The 22,887-nt window shown below is 35.4% G+C and overlaps 2 protein-coding genes and 2 pseudogenes across 2 annotated transcripts; 1 reads left to right on the top strand and 3 right to left on the bottom strand.

Moving 5' to 3' along the window:
• Positions 1-101: 101 nt before the first annotated feature.
• On the bottom strand, positions 102-2,230 carry LOC120144063 (protein PMR5-like). The gene is made up of 4 exons (XM_039158216.1): positions 1,748-2,230; positions 1,497-1,675; positions 1,135-1,293; positions 102-464 (listed from the first exon to the last, which is right to left on the bottom strand). Exons 1-4 carry the CDS (start codon positions 2,213-2,215, stop codon positions 131-133), a joined length of 1,140 nt encoding a protein of 379 aa, XP_039014147.1. The 5' UTR covers positions 2,216-2,230; the 3' UTR covers positions 102-130.
• A 2,751-nt stretch (positions 2,231-4,981) lies between these two features.
• On the bottom strand, positions 4,982-10,143 carry LOC120144056. The gene is made up of 10 exons (XM_039158209.1): positions 10,045-10,143; positions 7,237-9,618; positions 7,065-7,196; positions 6,829-6,955; positions 6,660-6,748; positions 6,271-6,515; positions 5,721-5,807; positions 5,504-5,603; positions 5,140-5,347; positions 4,982-5,064 (listed from the first exon to the last, which is right to left on the bottom strand). The coding sequence occupies exons 1-10, from the start codon at positions 10,141-10,143 to the stop codon at positions 4,982-4,984; spliced, it is 3,552 nt and encodes a 1,183-aa protein (XP_039014140.1).
• A 3,160-nt stretch (positions 10,144-13,303) lies between these two features.
• Positions 13,304-16,895, top strand: LOC120144079 (annotated as a pseudogene).
• A 1,738-nt stretch (positions 16,896-18,633) lies between these two features.
• On the bottom strand, positions 18,634-20,351 carry LOC120144054 (annotated as a pseudogene).
• Between the last annotated feature and the right edge of the window lie 2,536 nt (positions 20,352-22,887).

Raw genomic sequence — 22,887 nt, 5'->3', positions numbered from 1 at the left:
AATAAGCTTATCTTATTTCTTTCATAAACACTAAAAATACAGGGTCGAGTGCAGTTTTGCACCCTCTGCAAACCTATAATCACAATTAGTACTAGTTATTAATTACACAATTACGTAAACCGCAAGTAATTTAGTGGAACAAGGCAGCATAAAATAGTTCATTCCAAGTATCAGGCAATCCAGGGAGGCACCAATGGCTACAATCAGCTGAGCGGTCCGGGTTAGCCCTCTGAGCAGGGCTTAAATCACCACTGTAAATCGAAGGGTGCCCATCTTTCCTGAGCTCAGAGAGCATGGTTATGTTCAACAAATATGTAGGGACGTACATTTCTCTGATGACTTCATCCACCACTCTCTTCTGGTCAGGGTACGTTCCGGGGTAGGTCGTTCCGGTCATCGGTGTTGTTTCTCCGTAACAGTTTTTTGTCGCCATCGTGGTTGCTCTAGTGCTCCATTCACTTGGACTGTCAAAAGCATTTCATCAAAGATCATATAACTTATGTCACAAATTTTGGTCATTCATGCATCATGTCCTTTATGTGAGAGACTATACTAGAGGCTGAGGGCAGTGGTCCACTAGAGCAGTCAGGCAACTGGTCTCTGCTGGTCATTTTGCAGACCCTTTATTTTGTACTTGATTGTGTTTTTTCTCAACATTTAAAATGAAGGGTAAATTCCCACCGACACAAAGAGTGGCTAAGAAAGACACCTCGTTGTTTCACGGATTGTAAAAGGAAAAACAGTTAAAATCAACTAAACACTTTAATTAATTAAAGTGAATTTGAGTATCTCATGAAACATGAGAAGATAAGGTGAGAACACGTGGAGGGTAATAATAATATTGATAAACATGAAGGACCCACAGTTATGCAATGATTTTTCTTTCAGTTGTTGCCAGTTTTAAACAGTTTGGTAATGAAGAAATTGTTTATTATAGCAAGGAACAACTGATGAACAAGTGACCAAACTCTGTAGGGAAACTGATGAAGTTGGTTTTCCAGATAGGAGTTTAGTTTCTAACTCCTCCAAGTTGTGTCTTTACATTTATGATGTAATTATAGCAATGTCTGCAAGTTGCCAATGGCTCACCCTATACAATAATTTTAGGGGATAGAGAGAGAGAGAGAGACTTACTCATAATGTGTGGGGGAAATTGATTGGAAAAAGACTCTGGTTTTAGTTCTATCGACATTGGTGTCGACCCAATTAGCCCATGTTCTCAACCCTTTCTCCAGTGCAACCAAACGATCAATGTCCTTGTAATATTTACCCCCTGTTTCAATCAAATCCCACCTGTAACATACATATAATATAACATACGATATAGTTAACCCAAACATAGAAAACGTAGTATAATTTATTGAATGTTCTCAGTGGTAAAATGAATGTTGTTCTTTTTAAAGTACTCGAGTTAAGTGTGTGCATTGTCAATGATTAAGAAAGATTTTGAACATAATCCTAGAAAATGTTGTAATAAATGATCTGTTTTTGCGTACCCTTGGAGGGATCCTTTATGACTCCACCAATGGCCTGTGTTGAATACCAGCACGTCTGCAATTCTCCAGGCGTTTCCATGTGCATGTATGTCCTCTAACTTGAGAATTCTCCTCCCTCCAACCATATCTATGTCTACCAAATACGGAGCTCTATAGAATGATACCGATAAGCCATAGTCCTGCAATTTTATCATTTATAACACGTGTCCAATTTGCATTTTTTTTTGGGGGAAAATAATATGTTCACTTACAATGAACTTTAAGGTGGAGAGAGGATCTCCTCTGCTCATCTGAGTCTTCATTTTGGGTGCTGAAGCTGAGACCATACAAATCAAAGACTCCCATTGATTCCTTCCCAGAGAATCACCGACAAACATCACGTGTTTCCCTCTCATTTTCGACAGAAACACGAGCCCGTTGAACCTCGGGAGCACACGGCCGAGAGGCTGCCATCGATATTTGAGGTAATCAGAATCGGGTCTCCCGTACATTTGGCAGTTGAATTCAGCATCAATGAGTGGACAGTCGGAATATTTGTACAACGGATAAGTATCATCACGAACCCAAGTGCCGGAGAACAATGCACAGGTGGTTTGGTTCGTTTGGAACATTGGCTTCCCACGTTGGACGTGGCCATGGTGGTTTTTCAAGCTCGAACCTGTCAGAAACTGGAACGAGGCTAGTAAAACAAAGGGTAACAGACATGAAAGAAGGGTCATTTTATTTTTGCAGAGTCCTGTAAGAGAAAAAGCCAGCAGAAGACAAATGAAAAGAAAGTGGGATTTTTTTTATAAGAGATTAAAAGGGTGTGCATGTGAAGGTGAAAAGGGTTGTGGTGAGCTTAACTTGGCGGTGAATGTCAATATGATTTAGACCCTTTTTAACCATGTCTTGAGCTTCTTATTGTAGACCCCTCCTTGTCTGCAACTTTATCCTGTTCCATTTTAATGGTGTCCCCTAATTTCTGTGTTTTCTATATGGTTTTTATTTTATTTTCTTTGGGTTCTCTGATAATTCAATCGTGACTATGTCATGACTTTGATGTTTAAAGTCGTCCAAATTTAGAAAATTAGCATAAAAGAATTGGTAAAAGTACTATATGAATCCCTATATTACAGCAAAAATTGCATTTTAGTCCCTGAATTTAAAATTAAGAGAGACCCTTCACGTCAGAAAAAGAGCAAAATGGTTATTTTTCTCTCAGTTAAAAAAATCTTATAAAATATTGTTAACAAAATTTCTATCAAATAGTTAAAGTTATTATATTCTTAAAATTTTAAACTCGAAACCTTGATTAAATCGAAACAATCTCATAATATTATCACTCCTTTTTTATTAATACAATAGCCTCAAAGATGATAGGCGCCAAGCTTGGATGCTGTTTGATGATTTGTAAAAAGACAAGGTACTTGCTTGTTATCAATACCATTAACAAAAGCAATGTTGTTGCTGTCAGTTTTTATGAGCAACCATTTTCAGGTTCAATGTTCATTGATAAAGTGTTTTTAAAAAAGATTTAAATTAATCAAATACATTATGCTAATAATTAATGTATTCTTAATGGAGTTATGATATACATCATTATCTTACTTCTTGTTTATTTTATTGGAGGATATTAATTTATTGAGAAAAATTGCATAACACATCAGTTGCTGTTGATATGTAGGTGTACTTAACTACAGTGATTCTAATAATAAAAAAATCAATTTTAATGATCAAAGTAATAATATCTTATAATTTTAGTGACCATCAATGTAGTTTACACACTAAATTATTGATTTTTATGAGGGATAGAAATAGATTTTCATTTAATAGAACGACTAAAATGAATGGTATACCAAAGGACCAAATCCAAAACCCCTACCTGCCCCTTCGACTTTGACTTTAATTTATTGGTGCAAAGCAAGTTGGAAAATCAAAATAATTTATGGGTCGGATTGACTTTTTGGTATACCCAAAATAAAATTTCACTCGACCCGAATCCAACCCGACATATAACTTAGAAACTTGACCTTACCCAAAATAGTGACTTAATTGAAAGAAATTATATATAGAGAGATATTATTATAATTATTCCTAAATATATAAGATAAAATTATATTTTTTGAATCGGGACGAATATTTTTCACCTTAAACCCTAATCCGACCCGAACATCACACTTAAAAAAACTCAACCCGACCCTAGTTATGAGTGCAGCACACAGTAATGAAGAAACATTAAGGTTTATTTAGGGTAAAGTACGCACATGGTCCTCTAATTATAAGACATTGCTTTATTGAGTTCTCTTAACTATTACAAATTACAAAATAATTATTTGTCATAGGACATTGTTTTATTGAGTCTTCCGACTATTAAAAGTTACAAAATGGTCATCCGATTATTTATATGTTCAAAACTCAACATTTTTTGTTAAAAAAATTGACGACAGTATGAGTTATACGCTAACCCGATGAACATGATATAATAAAATATGATCCTAAAATCTCAATCGACTATCATATCTCAATTTACAGGTTAACGTCAAGCTCAGATTGTCATTAATTTTTTAATAGAAAAGACAAGTTTTGACATATGAATAGTTGGATGACCATTTTATAATTTTTAATAATCGAAAAACTCAACAAAATAACATTTGTTTGAAGGACTCTCAACTATTTGACATTAAACGTTCAAACGTCCTTGCAAATAATGTTTAAACCGAGACCTCTAGGAGTCACAACCGTTCTCTTAACTATTGAAGTCATTTGGCTCATAGTATTGCAAGTTGGGGGCGATTATTTACTAAACAGAACTGTTAACGGTGGCGACAACCATTAATGGCACCACCATAAATAGATGGAAAATATTGGTTTACTGGTGATCCTTCAACTTGCACAACCATTAATATGGACAAAGGATACTCGAAATGAGCACAACGTTCTTCGTCTTAAAAGGTAATCAGCTCTACATATTTCCCAGGATTATACATAAACCTTAAGCGAGTTTGAGTATCCATGAAACTAAAACTCCACAGCCTTCTAAAATTGCTATGAACCCGTTTTCTTTTTTCCCCCCCTCCACTAAGCACTCTGTTGGTTTACCTGCAATTGGAAAATAGGGTCAGGAGCAACTGTCAACAACTTTGCAATTAAACCCAACTAGCCAATATTTAAGAGGATATACAGAGAATTATGGCAAAGCATAATGCACCAAATACATTGTTTCCCCCCCCCCCTACAAATACTAAAAGCAATATTAGTGCAGGGCATTCTACAAGGATTGTTATCTTGCACATGTCATAAGTCATAAGGACTTGAATTTAATGATTAAAGATTTTTAAACAGATGATATTTACATGGTTATAATATGGTTAGGGTACTAAGCAAGTAGTTCTCTCTGGTTAGGCCATCCCAGGAAAAGTGAAGTTTTCCGATTTCAGTTTTTCTCTTCTAAATAGAGTGCAAAAGAGGCGAGACGTACTCCAGTAGTCCTTGATCCATAATCACTATTCCTCTGTTAGTCGTACTTCACAGACTGAATCAGACCGACCATCATCTACATTATCGCTATGAAGTTCAAACTGGGATCCTGGAAAAACAATAGTGAAAACTAAAATGTGACGTAATTAATACTTGAACTAGGTGGCTAGTGAATTGGAAATACCAAATGATATGCTTGATTCCGGTAAAGGGTTATTGAGCAAAAGCTTCTGGCACATGGTAGCACCCTGGAAATCTAAAAATGTAAAATCTACAAACTCTAATCTCTGGGATGGCGTCATCTCTGAAAATCCGAATGAACCAGTCCATGTGTGTAGCACATCAGGGACAGCAGGTAATATCAGCCTCTCTACTCCTAACTCCATTAGCATCTGAAGAAATCATGCAAGAAGCAATGGTTAGAAATTTGTGAGATGCATGCGTTTAGCATGGAAAGAGTTGGATGATATCTAATCCCAGAAATTTGAACAATAGTGGATATAAAGCACTACTAGTAAAAGAAACCATCCAAACATGAAATAGCTAACCATCTCAAGTTTGTTCATCAAAATGCTGCACATTCCGAGTCGCCGGTGTTGAAACCTGGTACCAATCAAAGGCATTTCGGCCACCTTTTCTCCATGAACCCTTGAATGGGAAAATAGAAATAAAAACTACCATTATTAACAAGGCAAACATTTAAAAAAATCCTAACCAAGGCCTTCAGTCCTATACAACAAACTACTGTTACTTAGAGAAGCTTACCTAATATTGGCAACAGTAATGAGTTCATCATGTCTTTCCAGAAGTATTGTGTAGAAGCCTCGGAAGTTCAAGCGGTTAAGTTGTGAGCTGTAAAATTCAAAAAAACAAATGGATCAAACATGTAATCCACTTGCTTGCATTAAACAAACAAAATTCTAATAAATCATAACAGTATAGAAGCAACAAAAACATTATGAAGCTCAAGTATCAGCTGTAGGTTATTATGGCCTACTGGCATAGAAACTGAATTGCTACCAGATTAGCTGTAAGAAAGATAAAATGCAGTTAATTTAATAGAAATCTTTAAAATTAGCTAATTCAAACCATCAAACATTCAGTCCAAGATAAAGATTTGCGAGATTAAAAGAGACAAATCACGCAGAGGAGATAATTCTCCTCCCCTTGGTGCCAACGTAGACATCATACTCCACTGTTGGTATTATGAGTCACTCCAGCTATAAATTTAAAACGCTCAAGTTAAGACACATAAAAAAGTGACTTGCAAATGAATGCAAAGTTTGAAGCAATGATTTGCATAAGAAGACAACACCTTCTACTGAATATAATATCAGCAACAAGATCTCTTCCAGTGCGAGAGTCTTTGACATTCTCAAAACACTCATGCATCACTTCAAGCGCAATGCTAAGTTTGCAATAATTCTCAACCATGGTTTCATTATCTGAAGCATCAAGATCATGACTCTCTGGCTGCACGGATTTAATTAATGTCCATGTTAGATTGTCTGATCCAACAGGAATTGGTCTCCCTAAAAGCTCACTAAGGCCCAAAGATATCTGCAAGAAAACAGCAATTGTAAGAAGTCAAAAAAGTTACTGAAGACACGAAATAACTTGAGCCCCAAGGAAGAAAGAAATAGCAGTAGCTATCACTCATAGATGCACAACACAAATTACAGAAATAAAGCTGATTGAAAGTACCTCTTCACACTTTTTGCTGCAAAACCAATTTTCTTTTGCACATATTTCCAACCTATCTGCCCGTGCACTGCATATGCAGCCAACATGATCTGGCATCAAATACACAAAAAATTTATAAATAAACCAATAGACTTTGAGTTATCAAAACAAATACAGAAAATTAACCTACATTTATGCGCACACTGAGCACAAGTGAAAAGTCTGTCATACACCATATTTGCACCATCTTTAAGATTGTGTTGACCACAAATCCCACAGCAACATGATGGACAGAACCAATCACCATCTGGAACAGTCTATGACAGAAAATTCAAAAGACGAAATCAAATATCTGTAGGATTTAAGAAAACGGAATAACAGCATATTACAATGGGAATGAACTGATAATAATAACAAAAGTGATACCTTTAAACCAAGGCAGTTTTTATGGAATGAGGATGGACATTGATCGCATAAAATTAGTTCACCGCCATACTGACAAACAGAACAAATGTCATCGTTCTTGTCCATTTGGCAATTGCATGCTAACTGGGAATTCTTCTTTTTTTCCCAACTCCACTCTACTATTTTGTATTACTTGCATCTGGCAGTCCAATAGAGACCTTCCATCTTCCAAGAATATCTTGGCAGCTGGTCTGTGGTTTTCACCGCCGCCATGTGCTACAAAACCGCCAAGAGTGTATACCTTGTCACAACATTTGCACATAATTCCACTACGAGTTATCCTCCCTTCAGCTTTCAACCTCTGTTCCTTCCTCTGGTAATGTACTTTTGACCTTGGCAAAACAATATTTTTGTCTATTAACCAAGACAGCACAGTTCGTGAATTTTGATGCAATGAACTAGGAGTTACAGTCTGTTGCACTCTTTTTGTTGATCGTAGCACACGGTTGTGTTGACTACCTTTCAGATTCTCTCTTAGTTTGATCAATGTCGAAGGTGACTTTCCACCTTTCAATCTTGAGATCCTAGTGTATTTAACAGGTAAGTCAGCTCGCCCTTTTTGTAAGTGAAATGCAAGATATGATGAACTATCCCTTCTCTTCCTTTTAGGCTTTTGAGTTCTCTGACTGACTCTACTTTGCTCAACAACATTTCTTCCCTCAAATCTCGAATAACACTTCTTGGACCAGTTTTCAGATTCAGTATTTGATGGCATAGAGCTTCTCTGGATATCGAGGGTCGCAAGTGCAGAAGAAAGCTTTTCACTTGCTAACTGACGTTCAATCTCCTCAACAGCATTAATTTCTTCTACTGATCTAGGAGTAGCATCAGTTTGAGAAACTCCACCTTCTTTTATACAGATTTTGCAGGCTTCCCTAAGTGACTGGTACATCCTTCCTCTTGGTGAAGTGTAACACAAATAGCGCCTTCCATTACTGGAAGCATAGTGAAACACCCAACCCAGCCATGAGAGATGCTTTTTTGCCTTCAGTGTCATATGACTTCTCTTGCATTTGCGAATCTCATCCAATTCAGCCTTAGACCACTCCAAAACAGCTTGAGGGCAATATTCTGGTTCAACAAAATGTAGTACCCTGATGTTTGGTTCAACAACACCTAGATGGTTGACGTTTGGTTCAACATGTACATCTTTGGTGTTTGAACAAATATGCTTTCTGGAGTGATCGGTCAGATCTAAACAGATCTGATAAAGAGAGTAATAAAGGTGCCCAGTTGGTGAGACGTATCGCCATCTGATAAGTTTTCCGTATTGCTTAGACTCCATTTTCCATCCCTGATATAGAAGATGCTTCCTAACGTCAGTTAGCAGAGAATTATTGGGTTTCTTACCAGCATGAATGTATTTGGCAATGACATCAGGACATGACTCAGCTTTAGAAACAAGCTCAGGGTCAGCAGGAATCCATGTAGCAGTTACATTGGGCCCTGAATGTTTAGCCCTCCTTTCAGCCATATCTGTATCAGTTCCAGAAAATCCTTCATTGCTAGTTACAGAACAGATGCAGGAAATTCCATCTGCAACAGAGGGTGAGACCATCAAAGCCTCAGGTAAACTACAGACAGCATTATCAGCACAGGGTTCGTTAGGTTCAGCCAAAACATTGTTATCATCCTTGAAAATATGCATCGACTGACCAGAACTAGATTTCTCTTGACTCGGCGTAATTATAGCTTTGTCTGGACTCAACAAAGTACTGTTAAATTGATTGTTAAATTGATTCTTAACGGGAACAATAGCAAAAGTATCACCTAAATTTGCATCAGTACCCATACTAACATCTGCATCTGGTATAGCAGGCTCCTCTTGCGATTGGGATTCTGGTTGGGAGGAACCAGGAAGGCCTAATACCTTCACAAAATGATCCACGGTGATTTTATGGTTATCTTTTATTACTTCCAGTACCAATTCTTTCCACAAAGACTCACAAGAAAATGTCCACTCTCTAACATTTTGAAAATCGTCTTTTTCCCGTAAATCATACCAAAATTGTTGCACAGAAACAGAAAGAAACCACTCTTGCCCATATTGTTCAATCAACTCAAGAAACAACCAGGTTCCTCGTTGTTGCCACTCCTCTTTGAAGTCGTTCCAATCTTGAGTAATCCGTAAGTTGTCGATTTTAGCAGTCATTTCATCACCCAAATCAGGGAAGAAAACTCTCCTCTTCTCTGAATCATATTCATGGTCCAAAATCACACCTTCCCACCAAGCATCATTATACCATACATCAATGCAGAGCCCGTAGTAAAGGTTCCATTTGCAGAACTCTAGTTTAGGTGGTAATTTCCTTATAGTCGCTCGACAGTTATAGTGAGTCTCACACGGACAAGAAAAAACATTCATTACAGGAGAAACACCGACGATGTCGACCAGCCTATCGGAACCATCATCAAGAAGAAGATGATCATACTTTACGTGACACCCTCTCTTATCCCATGAAATAACAGTTCCTTGATGCCATGAACCCCGAAACCCTTCTTCAACACTCCTCACCTACAAAATGCATATTCAAATTCAAAATTTAAATGATCAAAACAATATTAATATTCATATTCATATTCTGAAACAACTAGATATTCATATTCAAAATTTAAATGATCAAAACGAGGAGAAGTCTGAAACGATCTACTAATGAACATTGCATGGCAACCAAACAGACACTAAGCCACGCTAATACGCGCATTATCAATGAGATAAACAATTAAACAGCAGAATGCAACTCTAACAACACTGATTAAAAGAATTCGAAATTTTCATCAATAGAAAAAACCAAATACAACCCAATTCTACCATTCTAAAAAAATAAAAAAATTCAAAAACAAAAAAAAAACACCCACATAAAGAGAACTGTATTGAGACCCAAGAAAATTACAACCCAGAATCTGAAAAAAAAAACGATAATGGGAATAGCCACATTACCTCAACTTTTTCGTTAATATCAAATTTCTTTCTTTCAAAAATTCTCATACGTTTCCTTTTCTTCCAAACGGAGTCTTCTAAAACACCGATCGCCGCCATCGAAGACCCCAAAGTAGGAAAAAAAAACTTGATACCCTTACAACTGAAGAACGTTATTGAGTGGTAACTGAAAAAAGGGGAAAAAATAACAGCTTATTTATAATATACAGAGAGAGAACAATAAATTTTCTCCCCTTTTTTTCCCTTCTTTATGCTTTCTCGTCAAGTAACGAGTTTTCTACACTTCTAAATAATTCAAAAAATGTATAGTGTAAAAACAATGAAACATAAAATTAATATGATTATAAGAAATTTACAATAAGTAAAGTTAGAGAAACACAATTTATCTAAGTCATTGCCTAACTTTAGCGGTAAAATAAAATATATTTTAAACTTCGAGTTCGAGCAAATATATCTGTAGAGTGTGTACATTATCAATAACTAATAAAAATTATGAATATCATCACCATGGTTAAAAAGAAAAAAAGACAATTTGTAATAATGAATGTAATTATTATTAATCTCACCATGTGTTTCACATATGATTCATCGTCGCTTATGACCTAAACTGGTAACGTTTAATACAAAAAATGTAAGATCTCATAATTGCATTTATAAATGAAAGTTGAATCAAGGAATGTTTTATAGACCTGCATCATGTCACCAATATGAACTATGGGAGTGTTTGGAATTGGGTTAACCAGGAGCCATTTGTTGTGTCCTTTAAAATTTCAAGTCCCCGACATGGTCTTGGTTCACTATCGAAAGCACCGAGCTAACCGTATGTGGGATCATGCCCCAAGCCTCACCACCGATGGAGTGGCACGACGGATATCGATAAACTCGAATGAATCCAGCGGATTCTTCTATTATAGGCTCGGATTATTCCGGATCCAAATCGAGATTCTTGGTCATTGATTGAAACAAAGTTGTGGCAATTCTTGTAATTAAGGTGTCTTCCATATTCTTCCAACAAAAGCCTCATGGAAAAGACAATTGAAGAAAAATATCTTGTTAGGCAAGTAAGTAAATATATTAAAAAACGATAGATAAAGGACTTACTTGAATTTATTGAGTGATCTTAATGAAAAAAGAAAGAGTTGTTATCTTTAAAAAAATATGTGTCACAACAGTTACATCATCTAAAGGACGTGTGTGCATAATCAATGATAAATAAATATTCTAGATATATACTAAAAGATTTATAATTTGATATTTTGTTTTAAACAACGAAATTAAGCGCTTAATTTAGGCATCAAAACTAAAATTTTGGTTTGGGTGAAAATTGTAATTTTCAAAGGTATAGGATATAATCCATTGATGATGATTATATATATGAATGAGACACCTAATAGAATCTTAATTTGACAGTTAACAAATTTCATTATCAGTATATCACATAATAAAACAAATTATAGAAATAATTAACAGAGTAATTATAAAGGTATTGAGAAAAAAAGGTTGACACTGAATAACTCTTCCTTTTATGATATCGTATTTGCTACGTGAGGGTTCTCCATTTTAGCTTTGACATTGATGAAATAAATGAATCAGTATCGGAAACTTTATATGCTCCCTTCAGGAAAATATGTAATCATCGTACTGACGGTTCCACGACCTTAAATTCTTGACAAACCTTTGGACTAGACTGACAAATAAAATAAAAACTGCCTTTGATTTCGAAATTTTGAATAACTAAAATTAGTTTCGTATATATTTAATTTTTCTTTTTACTGTATCTAAAAATAGGTTATTATAAGTTTCTTTCGTATCGTTTGAAACTTTTTTTCTATAGTGATATTAGTTTTAGTGTTAATCGTTGACCGTTGACATTCTTTAATTTTTTTGTTATTTTTTTATATTACATATTTGATTTATTTTTTTAATAACTTTATTTTTATGACACATTTTTATCTGTCTTTTTGATACATTTTTCTTTGTCTTGTGGGATGTTTTTTTTATTGGTCATTTGTAGGAATGGGCATGGGTTGGTCGATCGACCAAACCCGAAAAATATACACCTTCCACCTAACCCAAATTTTTAGATAAAATCCGAACTCGACCGACTCGATCTGAAATAATATATTTATTAAAAATATTATTTTTATTCAATAAATTAGGGATTTAATTAAAAATAATAATATATGGAGGAGCATTATTGCGATTATCCCTAAATATAAAAGTAAATTTATATGTTTTTCTCGAGTTAGGTCGGATATTTTTTCACCCTAAACTTGAACTCGACCCAAACCCATTTTTTAACCCGACCCAATCAGAACCTATCGGATTCGGGTCTCATGCCCATCCCTAGTTATTTGATTGTTATTTACATTTTATCTTTTTCTCATGATTGAATTTGACAACGCTTCGATTGATCAAGATGATACTTATTTATTATATTGCTTATCTTTTCTGTTTTGGAAAATCTGATTGGATTTAGATCTATCGGATTCGGGTCTCATGCCCATCCCTAGTTATTTGATTGTTATTTACATTTTATCTTTTTATCATGATTGAATTTGACAACGCTTCGATTGATCAAGATGATACTTATTTATTATATTGCTTATCTTTTCTGTTTTGGAAAATCTGATTGGATTTAGATTTGCGATTACGTTCGTGGATATTTATCTCACGCCGCTCGAATCTGATACGTAGTTCAATGATTTTTCAATGTTTATTGTCGATCTGAGTGACTAATTTATTGTGTCAATGATATAAGAAAAACACATGTATACGACTGTGAACACTCTTGTTTGTGCAAAGTAAGTTGTGAAACAAACGACTTGCCTGGTTGTAATGACAACAATGGTGGATCCCTTGCTTTCTGATCATAGCATTTGCCATTTTTGATGACGGTGGATCATAATTCTGTTAATAAGCTGGTATTAGAGATATGTTCGCATAATTATTTACTTGATTACTCTATTTTTGTAGTTGAGTTGTTGTTGGATTATACAAAAACTCATATTAATTTTCGAATTAGCAAAGGCCCATTGGATTTATTGTATGAAGCCCATTCTATAGAATTATGATTAATCCAATAAAAGGCGGAAGGCGAAATTGTTACGTTAAGTTTCCCGCGATAATAAACATTTCCCCGCTTCTCAGTTTCATCTTCATATTCTTTAAATGGTGTTTTTCTCTTGTATATTGCTCCAATATTTCCCCACTCTTCAATCGAATTGAAGCCCGTTTATTTTAGTTCACATTTGTCTAAATCGTATAATGTTTAACAATGCCTGCAATTGCAGATCGCAATTCGTCTCCATTCAAAGGAGTGTCGGTCGCCGAGAGCTGCGACGTGGCTGTATCCAACGGAGTTGTACTCCTCAGAAACGAAGGTTAAGGTCCAACTCGGAGGCGTTCAAAGAGAGTCCGTTTTCAAAGCCGATGAAACTCAAATCGCCTCGCCGTCGCCTAATTTCAAGTCCAAGCAGCACTGCAAATGTAATATGTTATAATGTACGGGGTAAGCAAAATGAATTAATATGAGACTTATTTGATTTATTGACAAACTAAAATAAGAACTAGTTATTCATGGCTTAGTTCCTTTTTAGTGTTTGATGAAATTCGTGTTCTACAAAAGCACTGGATCAGGTTTAAAAGATTGCTGATATTCCTTAAATTTATACATTAACAGAAAATTAAGGAAGACCCGAGCGGAAAACTAGTGAAGAAATGCTGGAATCCGAGGGTAATTTTGTAGCTAGTCCACCCCCACAATGTGCCTTTTTAATTTTGAGCAATCAATGATAGTATGAATTAGTTTTTTTACTTTATTTAAAGATGTTGAGCAAATGAGGGCTGTGAAGGGGCTCTACATGTTCAACAGCCCCATCAACTGTTGTGTGCCGAGAAGATGAACAATAAAAGGTTTTGGATTTTGCAAGACATGTGTCGAACAAGAGAAAGCTGGGAGCTTGTATGTATGCGGATGTCCGGGACCGGGAAATCGTATCGATGGAGAAAGTAAAACAACAAGTGATTGATTGGGCAACAATGGTATGCTCATTGTTATGTAGCCCCTCTTACCTTGAAATATTATTGAAGTGAGTTATCATTTTCAATTTTCCTTTTGTAACAGGAAGGTTTGCACCCCCTGATGATTGACTTGGCAGATTCTTGGCATGCACCAATCAAAGAAGAAAATCACGGGCTCAACATCACCTTTACAACATCTACAAAACCTGTATTCTAACAAGCAGGTGCCATCGGGCTCAAAGATATGTGAGAAAAATGCCCTCACTGAATGAAACTCTTTATTCCCCCACTTGGCCTTAATAAAACCATGAATTTTTGCAGGTTAATTATGCTGATGAGTTGGATTATTTGATTACAAGGGATAGGGAAGTACTTCATGATCTTTCATGCTTACAACATTTCCATTCTCAAGATGTATATTGATAGGTATCATTCACTATGCTTATTTCTATGTTGCTTGTCTTATTCATGCCAACATTCACTCATGATTTTGTTTTTATTTATTTCCTGCAGGAATAGCAAATTCCATTGATCTAGCAGATAGGTTTCTTCCAAGACTCCAGTCATTGAACTGTGAGTTAATTACTATAATTACATTGGTTGACACTGATATAAGCTTGATTATGTGATAGAAATTTCTTTTCTAGGAGTTATCCTTGCTTTGGAAGTGGCTGTAACTTTGCTTGTCCTTATATGTTCAACTATAATAATGAATGTCATCTGGCATCTTCCTAGTTTCTCACCTAAGCACCAGAGTTGAGAATGAAGCATCTAGAGCATAGTCTTATATTTACTGGTTTGGGGTTGTGGATTTACTCCTTAGTAATGCTAGTCCAATACTTTCTAAATTGTTACCGTTATTTATTCTTTGCTGATATTATCTTCAAAGAATGCTTTTTAGTCCCTTTTTGTAGAAGTAGCTACTTGCAATGATGCAATATAGACGCTTAGCTGTTCTGGAAGTAATTCTAATGTATTAAACTACCACTTCTCTATGTTAGGCAAGCCATGGTTGTAACCTTCCGTGCTCTAAAGATCAAATCCTTTCAACACTTCAGGAGAGGCTCTTGGTAATTACTAGTTCCACTTTCACTCCTGGTTTCAATTACTTGGAATTTGATTGTGCGCTAGCTCAACGTTATTGAATTTTAATGGCTTTCTACTTAACAGGTACTTCCATACATTGTCTTCCACCAACAAGCATTAGAACTTTGTGCCAGAGTGATTATACTGCTTCTTTGAAAACCTCCTCACACCTTCATCAATCTACTTTCAATAGATACTAATTGCTTGAAATTAACAGAAGTTGCAGCTGCATCTGGAGATATGCGGAAAGCTCTTTTGTTTGTAGGTCAGTGTTTTATCGGAACTTTAATATGAAATATTAGATAGTTCAGTTTTAGCCAATTAGGCCTAGAAGTGATATTAAAATTGACTGCTGATGCAGGAATTTAATGCCTTGTGAGCTAGATATCTGATAATAAAAATAATTTGATGTCAAGGCATTTATCTTTCCTTTTCTGTTTAGCACGGAAAAAGGTGATGGTCTTTGGAGAATCATGTTTCACATATGTATATTTTACTTTGTATATCACCCTTTGAATAGAGTAGGTGTTCTTAATTATTAGCTAATGTTCTTGAGTTGTTCCAGGAGTGCGGTTGAAATTCTTGAAGCAGAATTAAGGGAAGCTGCAAGTAATTTGAGTTTGACATCAGAAGAGGGGGGAGCTTATCAGTCCACAGACTTAACTGCTCTTGAAATCTATCCATCTCAAGAGAATAGTACTGTAAGTGTCCTTCAACAGCTTAATGTTACTGTTTCCAATCTTGAACTTGTTACATCAATCTTACACATTATACTTACCCCCATCACTGCTCCTACAGTTTGCTTACATAATGATATGTTTCAGGTGAGGATTGATCATATGGCACTTCCATTGTCAAAGACATTCAGATCACCTATAGTTGACACTATACAGTCTCTTCTCAGCATCAACAAGTAAGCTTGGAGCCTATAAGGAATACAGCAGTCCAAAGTTCATCTATAGTCATGTCTCTTCTACTTCAACTTATGTTGTTAAGTTTGGCTGCAGATTATACTTGCTCTGCCGTGAAGTATTTCCGTGGTGGGAAGAAGGATACAACTATTGGGGAGGTGTTTTTTTCTTAATGTTTGACAATGATGTGCTGACTCACCGAGTAGTTACTTAATTGACAGTTTGCATTTTCTGCAGCTAAAAATCATATATTGACATCTGCACATCAGCACTGATCGCACCAGTTGGAATTTCGGAATTTTCAAGCATGCAGTGCTAAATGACCAGGTAACTTTAGTATACCTATTCTTCGGTTTGAACTTATAAGCTAGCGTTATTTATTTATTAATCTGAGTTGAATACAAGGTATATATGTTCAAAACTCTCAACCATTTAACATTGAGTGCTCATATCCTTGACATACATAATGCTTGAATCCGAAACCCGAACCACTGAGGTCGCTTGGTTCATGCTCAAAACTAGCTTAAAATGACTGCAGTAGCTGTTTTTGCAAGAGGCATAAGTATCTAACTAGACCAAATATTGAAAGGGAGGTTGACATTGACATGATTCATTATACAGGGGCTCTTTAAACTGGTTCAATCTCGTGATGGTAAGTTCAAAAGAGTAATGCTAAAGTTAATGAAGCTGACATCTCCTTCGCTTTGCAGGTATAGATTCATTATTTCAGCGCAGACAACATTCTATCTTTTCGAATAATTAACCTGTTTCTTAACATTAACAATTTATCTTGTACAGGGAGTTCGTTTATTTCGGAATTGTCTTCAGTAATTTTGCACAAATGTATCGTACGACTTGTGACAGCTTTGATATGTTAGCTGTCTTCAATCTTCAGCATGCCTGCTCAATTCATGACTTAAGGTTTGGAAAAAAACTTTTCTACTTAGTACAATATTTCTAATGTCTTCCTTGGTCTCTAAACATTGGTTTATATTTCTGTGTGTTTGCTCAAGGAGCTTATTGCTTTTCACTTTCTAGTTTATCCATTAACTTGTAAATAAAATCACACATTTCCGCAGGCATGGCAATCGTAGATGGTGGCCAAGTTTAGTCTGCTTCAATATTGGCATATTGCAACGATTAAGTCCAAACCAACCCATGAGGGGAGTGTCGAGGTACTATTGGCTATTCGGCCACTGTTTAAAGCAGAACTTGTAATTGTTGGCAATTCCATGCAAATTGTAAATTTCATCTATTATGTGTATTTTTGTTCTTTTTTAATTGATTGGTAATTTCATATATATTTGTTCTTTTATTTGTTAATTTTATAATAAAAAAAAACATATTGAATATCGTTTGGTTTGCATTGTGAGATCATGGGAAGTGATGATTACGTGGCATGACAGTTTTGTAAACCGTTGTAATGTAACGGGAAGCATGTCCCATGATCTAAATAATGTTATGTAATGGGTGGTTTTCTGACGGGGAATAAGTTAAGAGGTCCTTAAGTATATAAAATACAAAGCAAATTATATTTTTTTCTAATTGGTTTTTGCGAGTGCTTAGAAGATTCAGTGTATTTTTTGTTTCATTGAATGATATTTTATTCGTATGTATATTAATTTGATCATTTTAAAAAATGTTAGTAAAATTCAGACTTAGAATAAACATAAAATTTATTAATTAAAAGTTTAGATTAAAGTGTTAAGATATAATATAATATGATGCATGAAAGATACAATATCTTCTCATATCTGCATGAATGTGTTGTTGGTACAAGGGACAAGGTGGGATCATATCCTTATTTAGTAATGCATATTTGATGGGTATGCAATTTATTTTTATTTATTTTTCTTACACTAAATTAAATTTAACTATTTTTTTTAAAATAATAGGGATACATTGGCCCCCTAGGGAGCTTAATGCATCCGCCCTTGATATACAATGGTGGATATACGCTTTATTTAAGATAGACACGTGTTTTTTTAAAATTTAATTAATTAATTAATTTTATTTTGTTCATATTGAAAATTTTAATTATATTTATTTCATATAAATTTTTTATAATATTAATATGTGTGTATTCTCAAAAAAAATTCTAAATATGTGATTATAAATGTATTCCTGAAAAGAACGTGACAGCTATGTTATAGACCTATAGTAGGCATAAATGCACATCTATATGATCAAATTAATAATGTATCGGATGTTAGACAAGGCCTTAGCCCTCTGGCTAGGTAAAATTATTACTTCAGCCTTTAAATCAATAAAATTTTAGTTGAAAAAATATTTCTTTGGCTCCATAATTTTAAAACATTTTCTTTTAATCCCCAAAACTGTACATTTTTAGTTGATAAAATTTTCCTTAACCCTTGTTAACACATTCAATCTTGACCATCGGCTATCAATGTGCCAAAAATTGAGAAGAAAGAATTGATGTAGCGAAGGAAAGGGTAGATGATATTAAATATAGAGTACGTACCAAATGAACTCAAAAGCTAATGCTAAAACTTACTATACAAAGTTCAGTTACTAGTATCTCCCCAATTCCAAACTCATTCACCATTTCTTAGTCAAAAAGACCAGCAACAAGATCCTCATCGGATTCCTCCGACTCCTCCTTCTTCGCCTCTTCCACCTTCTCTTCCTTGGCTGCATCCGAATCTGCTGAGCAGCTGCACCCCACCAACTGCCACCGCTTAGCATTGTCAAGCAATCACAAGTCATAAATTGAACCAAACTAAATGAAATGCATTAATAAAAATCAACCTTGAGGTATTCTTGATTTGTCAGCCTGGGGGAAGGTGTACTCTGTAGCCACAGCAAGAGCAAGAGCATTCTTGTAGGCAAGGGAAGTGACATTGGAGAGCCAACCCGCAAACTTCTCCATGGATCGTCTTCAGTTAGGTCTAGCACCTCAGGGCTGAACCGTCCCGTTGTCGACACAGATACCACGGAGAGTCCGTAAGAGAATGGCTTTCCCGAGCTTCGAAAGCAGGGCTGCCTCGGATGAGCCTACCTTCTCACCCTTCCTAACCACTCCACTGCCGTCACGATTTCCACCGTGCCTTTGTTGATCTTGGTCGAATGTGAGCACCTGATTAGAGGATGTCACTGTGAGATTATAGCACACATGAGAGCTACAAACACAAATCAAATGCTTATATATGCGTGTGTATATATATATATATTTATAGTTATATATATAAACCTGAAAGAAGGATGTTTGAGAAGGATCAAGGCCAGTGTTGCCGGGGAACAACAACATCAATTGGAGCAACGAGACCCACACGTGCTGGAGCCCCAACCTGAAGATCAGTCAAAAGCACACATATAAGGAAAAACAGGGGCTAATGTAAACTATCCATGTTCCATGTTCATCATAGTACTAAATTGCGTTGCGAATAAGATGCGGCTGTAATTTAATACTATGATGTCCAATATAGAACATAAAATTATCAAAATCAGGAACAGAAAGAACATAATCATCAATCATGGAGTGGGAAACGGAACAAACCCTAATCAAAGTGGTAACAACATGGTAATCAATGATCGGTTACCAAATTAAAACAACATATAATCATGAGATTAATTAATTAAAACAACTCTATGTACGTGTATACCTGTATTTCCCAAGTTCTTCACGAACTTCCTTCAATCACCCTTGGTAAAGATGAACCCACATTACCCTGATTAAAACAACGCAACGCAACAAACTTAAGAAAAAATGAAATGAAAAAAAATCCCAAGGATAGAAAAGTTTCTAAAAAGTAAAAAAATGGATTACCGCGAGCAAAGGAATGAGGTTCTTGATAGCATCGTTGCCGGTGTTCTCAGAGTGGATCCTAATGGACCTTTTCATCATAGTATTCTGCCCTCAGAATAACGGAGTCACCCCTCAAGCCTTGCCTGATGCTCTGCATTTGTTTGGATCCCACGTTATCGGCGGCCACAACCAGTATCTGGAGTACTCATCGAGGAGACGGCATATTTTTTGATCGTATTGAGCTTTCTTTTCCCTCTTCGCTGGATTCAACACCATTTTCGTTTGCTTTCAACAACAACAGGAAAAAAATCAAACAAAACCAGAAATGAAAACCCTTGAAGAAGCAGCAGCATGCATGATCATGTGTGTGTATATATATATATGTTAAGCATTGATTTATGGGCTCCATATCTGAGTTTGCTATAGGATATTTGGCCCAATACTAGGAATTGTTGTTGGTGCCTTGAAGCTTCTTTTAACTGCTTTCCTCTTTTTATGCTAAATTTTTTCTATTTACCATACTTTCCTGCTTTCTTATAGCTCAAGGAATACATCTTTTGCTATATATCTCTAGTTCTTCCTCGAATTAAAATTAAAAATCCCTTGAAATTCAATTATAAGATAAGACGAAATATTAAGTCTCTTAATAATGTGGATATTTAAATCCTGAGATGATTACATTTAGAATTAATTATGAGTCTATTTGAAATCATAGATTGTTTGGAAGGTGACTATAGTGAGGTCAAGATTAATGTGATTCAACAATGATTTTTGTTGAATGTTCTTTACACTTGTTGATAGAGGTATTGATTTTGGACTTACAAATACATATATTGACACATGGACACCTAATGCATCATTTATCAAAGTATACCAAACTTTTAACAGGTGGTCGACAATAGGCAAGAACCTGGTTCTTCAGACAGTGATTGCCCATCAAGTCTGTTAACTTTACTAGCTTTACCATACACTCGGGAGATTCCTACTCCTCATTGCCTGTTACATTCTCCACCATGCTTTCACCAATGCCACAAATTTTTCCTTTTATATCAATATTTTTTTTATATATATATAAAGGAAAAATATTATTAGCAGTCAATCAAGATTAAAATGTTAACTTTTTATTATTATTTTGCCATAAATTAAATTTAGTTAGGCAAATCAGAAGGATTGATTATTTATCATATTAATTTTTATGGTAAAAATAAGCAATGTTTTTTTCAAAAATTTGGATTTAAACATCTATGCCTGCAAGTATATGTATATTATTAATTGTTAAGAAATTTTAAACATATACTAATATGTAAATGCATTATTAAAAGAAACATATGCAGCACCTCATTAGACATGAAAAATAATAAAGAAAACAAAAATCCACTTTTTAAAACATTGCAAACCCACCATCCATAATTGTACTACCCTTATCTATAATTCCCTTTTTTTTCAATCTTTTTAATCATTTTTTTTTCAACAGCTAAAATCTAATTGTTGTCGTTGCCTCGTAATTCAATGTTGTTCGGGCTAAAGTATCCTTATCTGTTATCTGCTGTCACTGTGAAGCTGAAGCCTCACAAAAGATTCGTTCTTTCTTTCTTTCAACATAACCAAAGGTTAACTTTTCTCAATGATTGATTTCCATCTACTTGGTTTTTTCTGCTTTGATTCTTGATGACTCGGGCAAATTGTTATTAAGACTGTAATGCTGATGATGCAACTTTCTTATATTTCTGGAGAACACTCTACCTTGAATTAATCACTTTAAGGATGCTGTTTCAAGGTTTTAAGTAACATAACTATGACATATCTGTTAATAAGTGTTCGTCATGTAAGGTGTATTTGTGTTACTCCTGCACAATTCCATTTTACCTTGTGGGAAAGGTGTCATGGTGGCCGGAGATTACTGATGGTGATAAATGTAAACGGCTAGGGTTTAGTAATTGATTAGAATGAATATAGAGAAGAGAAACAATAAAAGTGTATTTTGATGAAGTAATTGCAATACAACCTGGTAGCTCACTCACAACTATTGGGTTTATATAACCCAAAACCATAACTAACTATTAACAAATCTAACTAATTAACTAATTATAGTTTGAATTAATCTTATACTACATACCTTATATTTCTGGAGAACATTCTACCTTGAATCTTCAATTTGTTGTCATCACCATCTTTCATGTAGTCCAACATGAATTCCATTATTAACCCTGATTCCTTTGACATCGTGAATGCATTAATCTGCTGTTCTGCAAAGGCCATGTTGCGATTGGTACCGAACTACAAGCTTTCCTGGATTGTTCCAAGTGCATATCATCCCCCTCCCTTAGACCCTTTCCAGGAACCCTTTTGGCAACATTTCTGAAGCATCATTTTGTGGACGTGACAGTGACACAAACAAGGACCATAAGAACCTGAACCCGCTTTGCTCGAGCCCAAATGCTATTTCTTTTACTTGGAGTGCTTTACAGCTTCCCTTGCTTCTGAAGCTAAGGAAGTAAAGAGCACTACTGATGATCTGATCATCTAGCCTTGCATTTCATGACTGTCAATCGAGTTAATCAGATCATTGAAGTCAACCACTGGTACAACTGGATAAAGTGGAGGGCTTTCTCCATCAAAATAGCTCAGTGCATACGGCTCAATAGCTTCAAATGCATTTATTATATGCAGACCACATTAGGGACAGGATTGACAAACCCTGGGATCAAATGTTTAAGATCCGAGGTTTCAATTTCAGAGTTTTTAGTCTATGTCGAGCCAGTATATATGACATGAGACTCAAGACGGCTGCATATGAGATGATGAATATATAAGAAGGAAGATCGGAATTTGTTGCAATATCAATCATGGTTGAACAAAAGAGATCAAGAACTCGATTTCATTGAAACGAAAGTCAACTTCTTAGAATCTAATCAGGTTGCGAAGCTGCAAAAGATTCGATGTATGCATCCATGGAAGCATTTGGAAACCACTTCGGAGAAAGGATAGGGTCCTTACTAGCAATTGCATTATCAAATCATATGCTAACTCACCAAGGACCTGGAAAACCTCAGCAAA

The sequence above is a fragment of the Hibiscus syriacus genome, unplaced genomic scaffold (assembly GCF_006381635.1).
Source record: "Hibiscus syriacus cultivar Baekdansim isolate YM2019G1 unplaced genomic scaffold, ASM638163v2 tig00110879_pilon, whole genome shotgun sequence".
Lineage (NCBI taxonomy): Eukaryota > Viridiplantae > Streptophyta > Magnoliopsida > Malvales > Malvaceae > Hibiscus > Hibiscus syriacus.
This window is presented reverse-complemented; position numbering and strand designations above follow the sequence as displayed.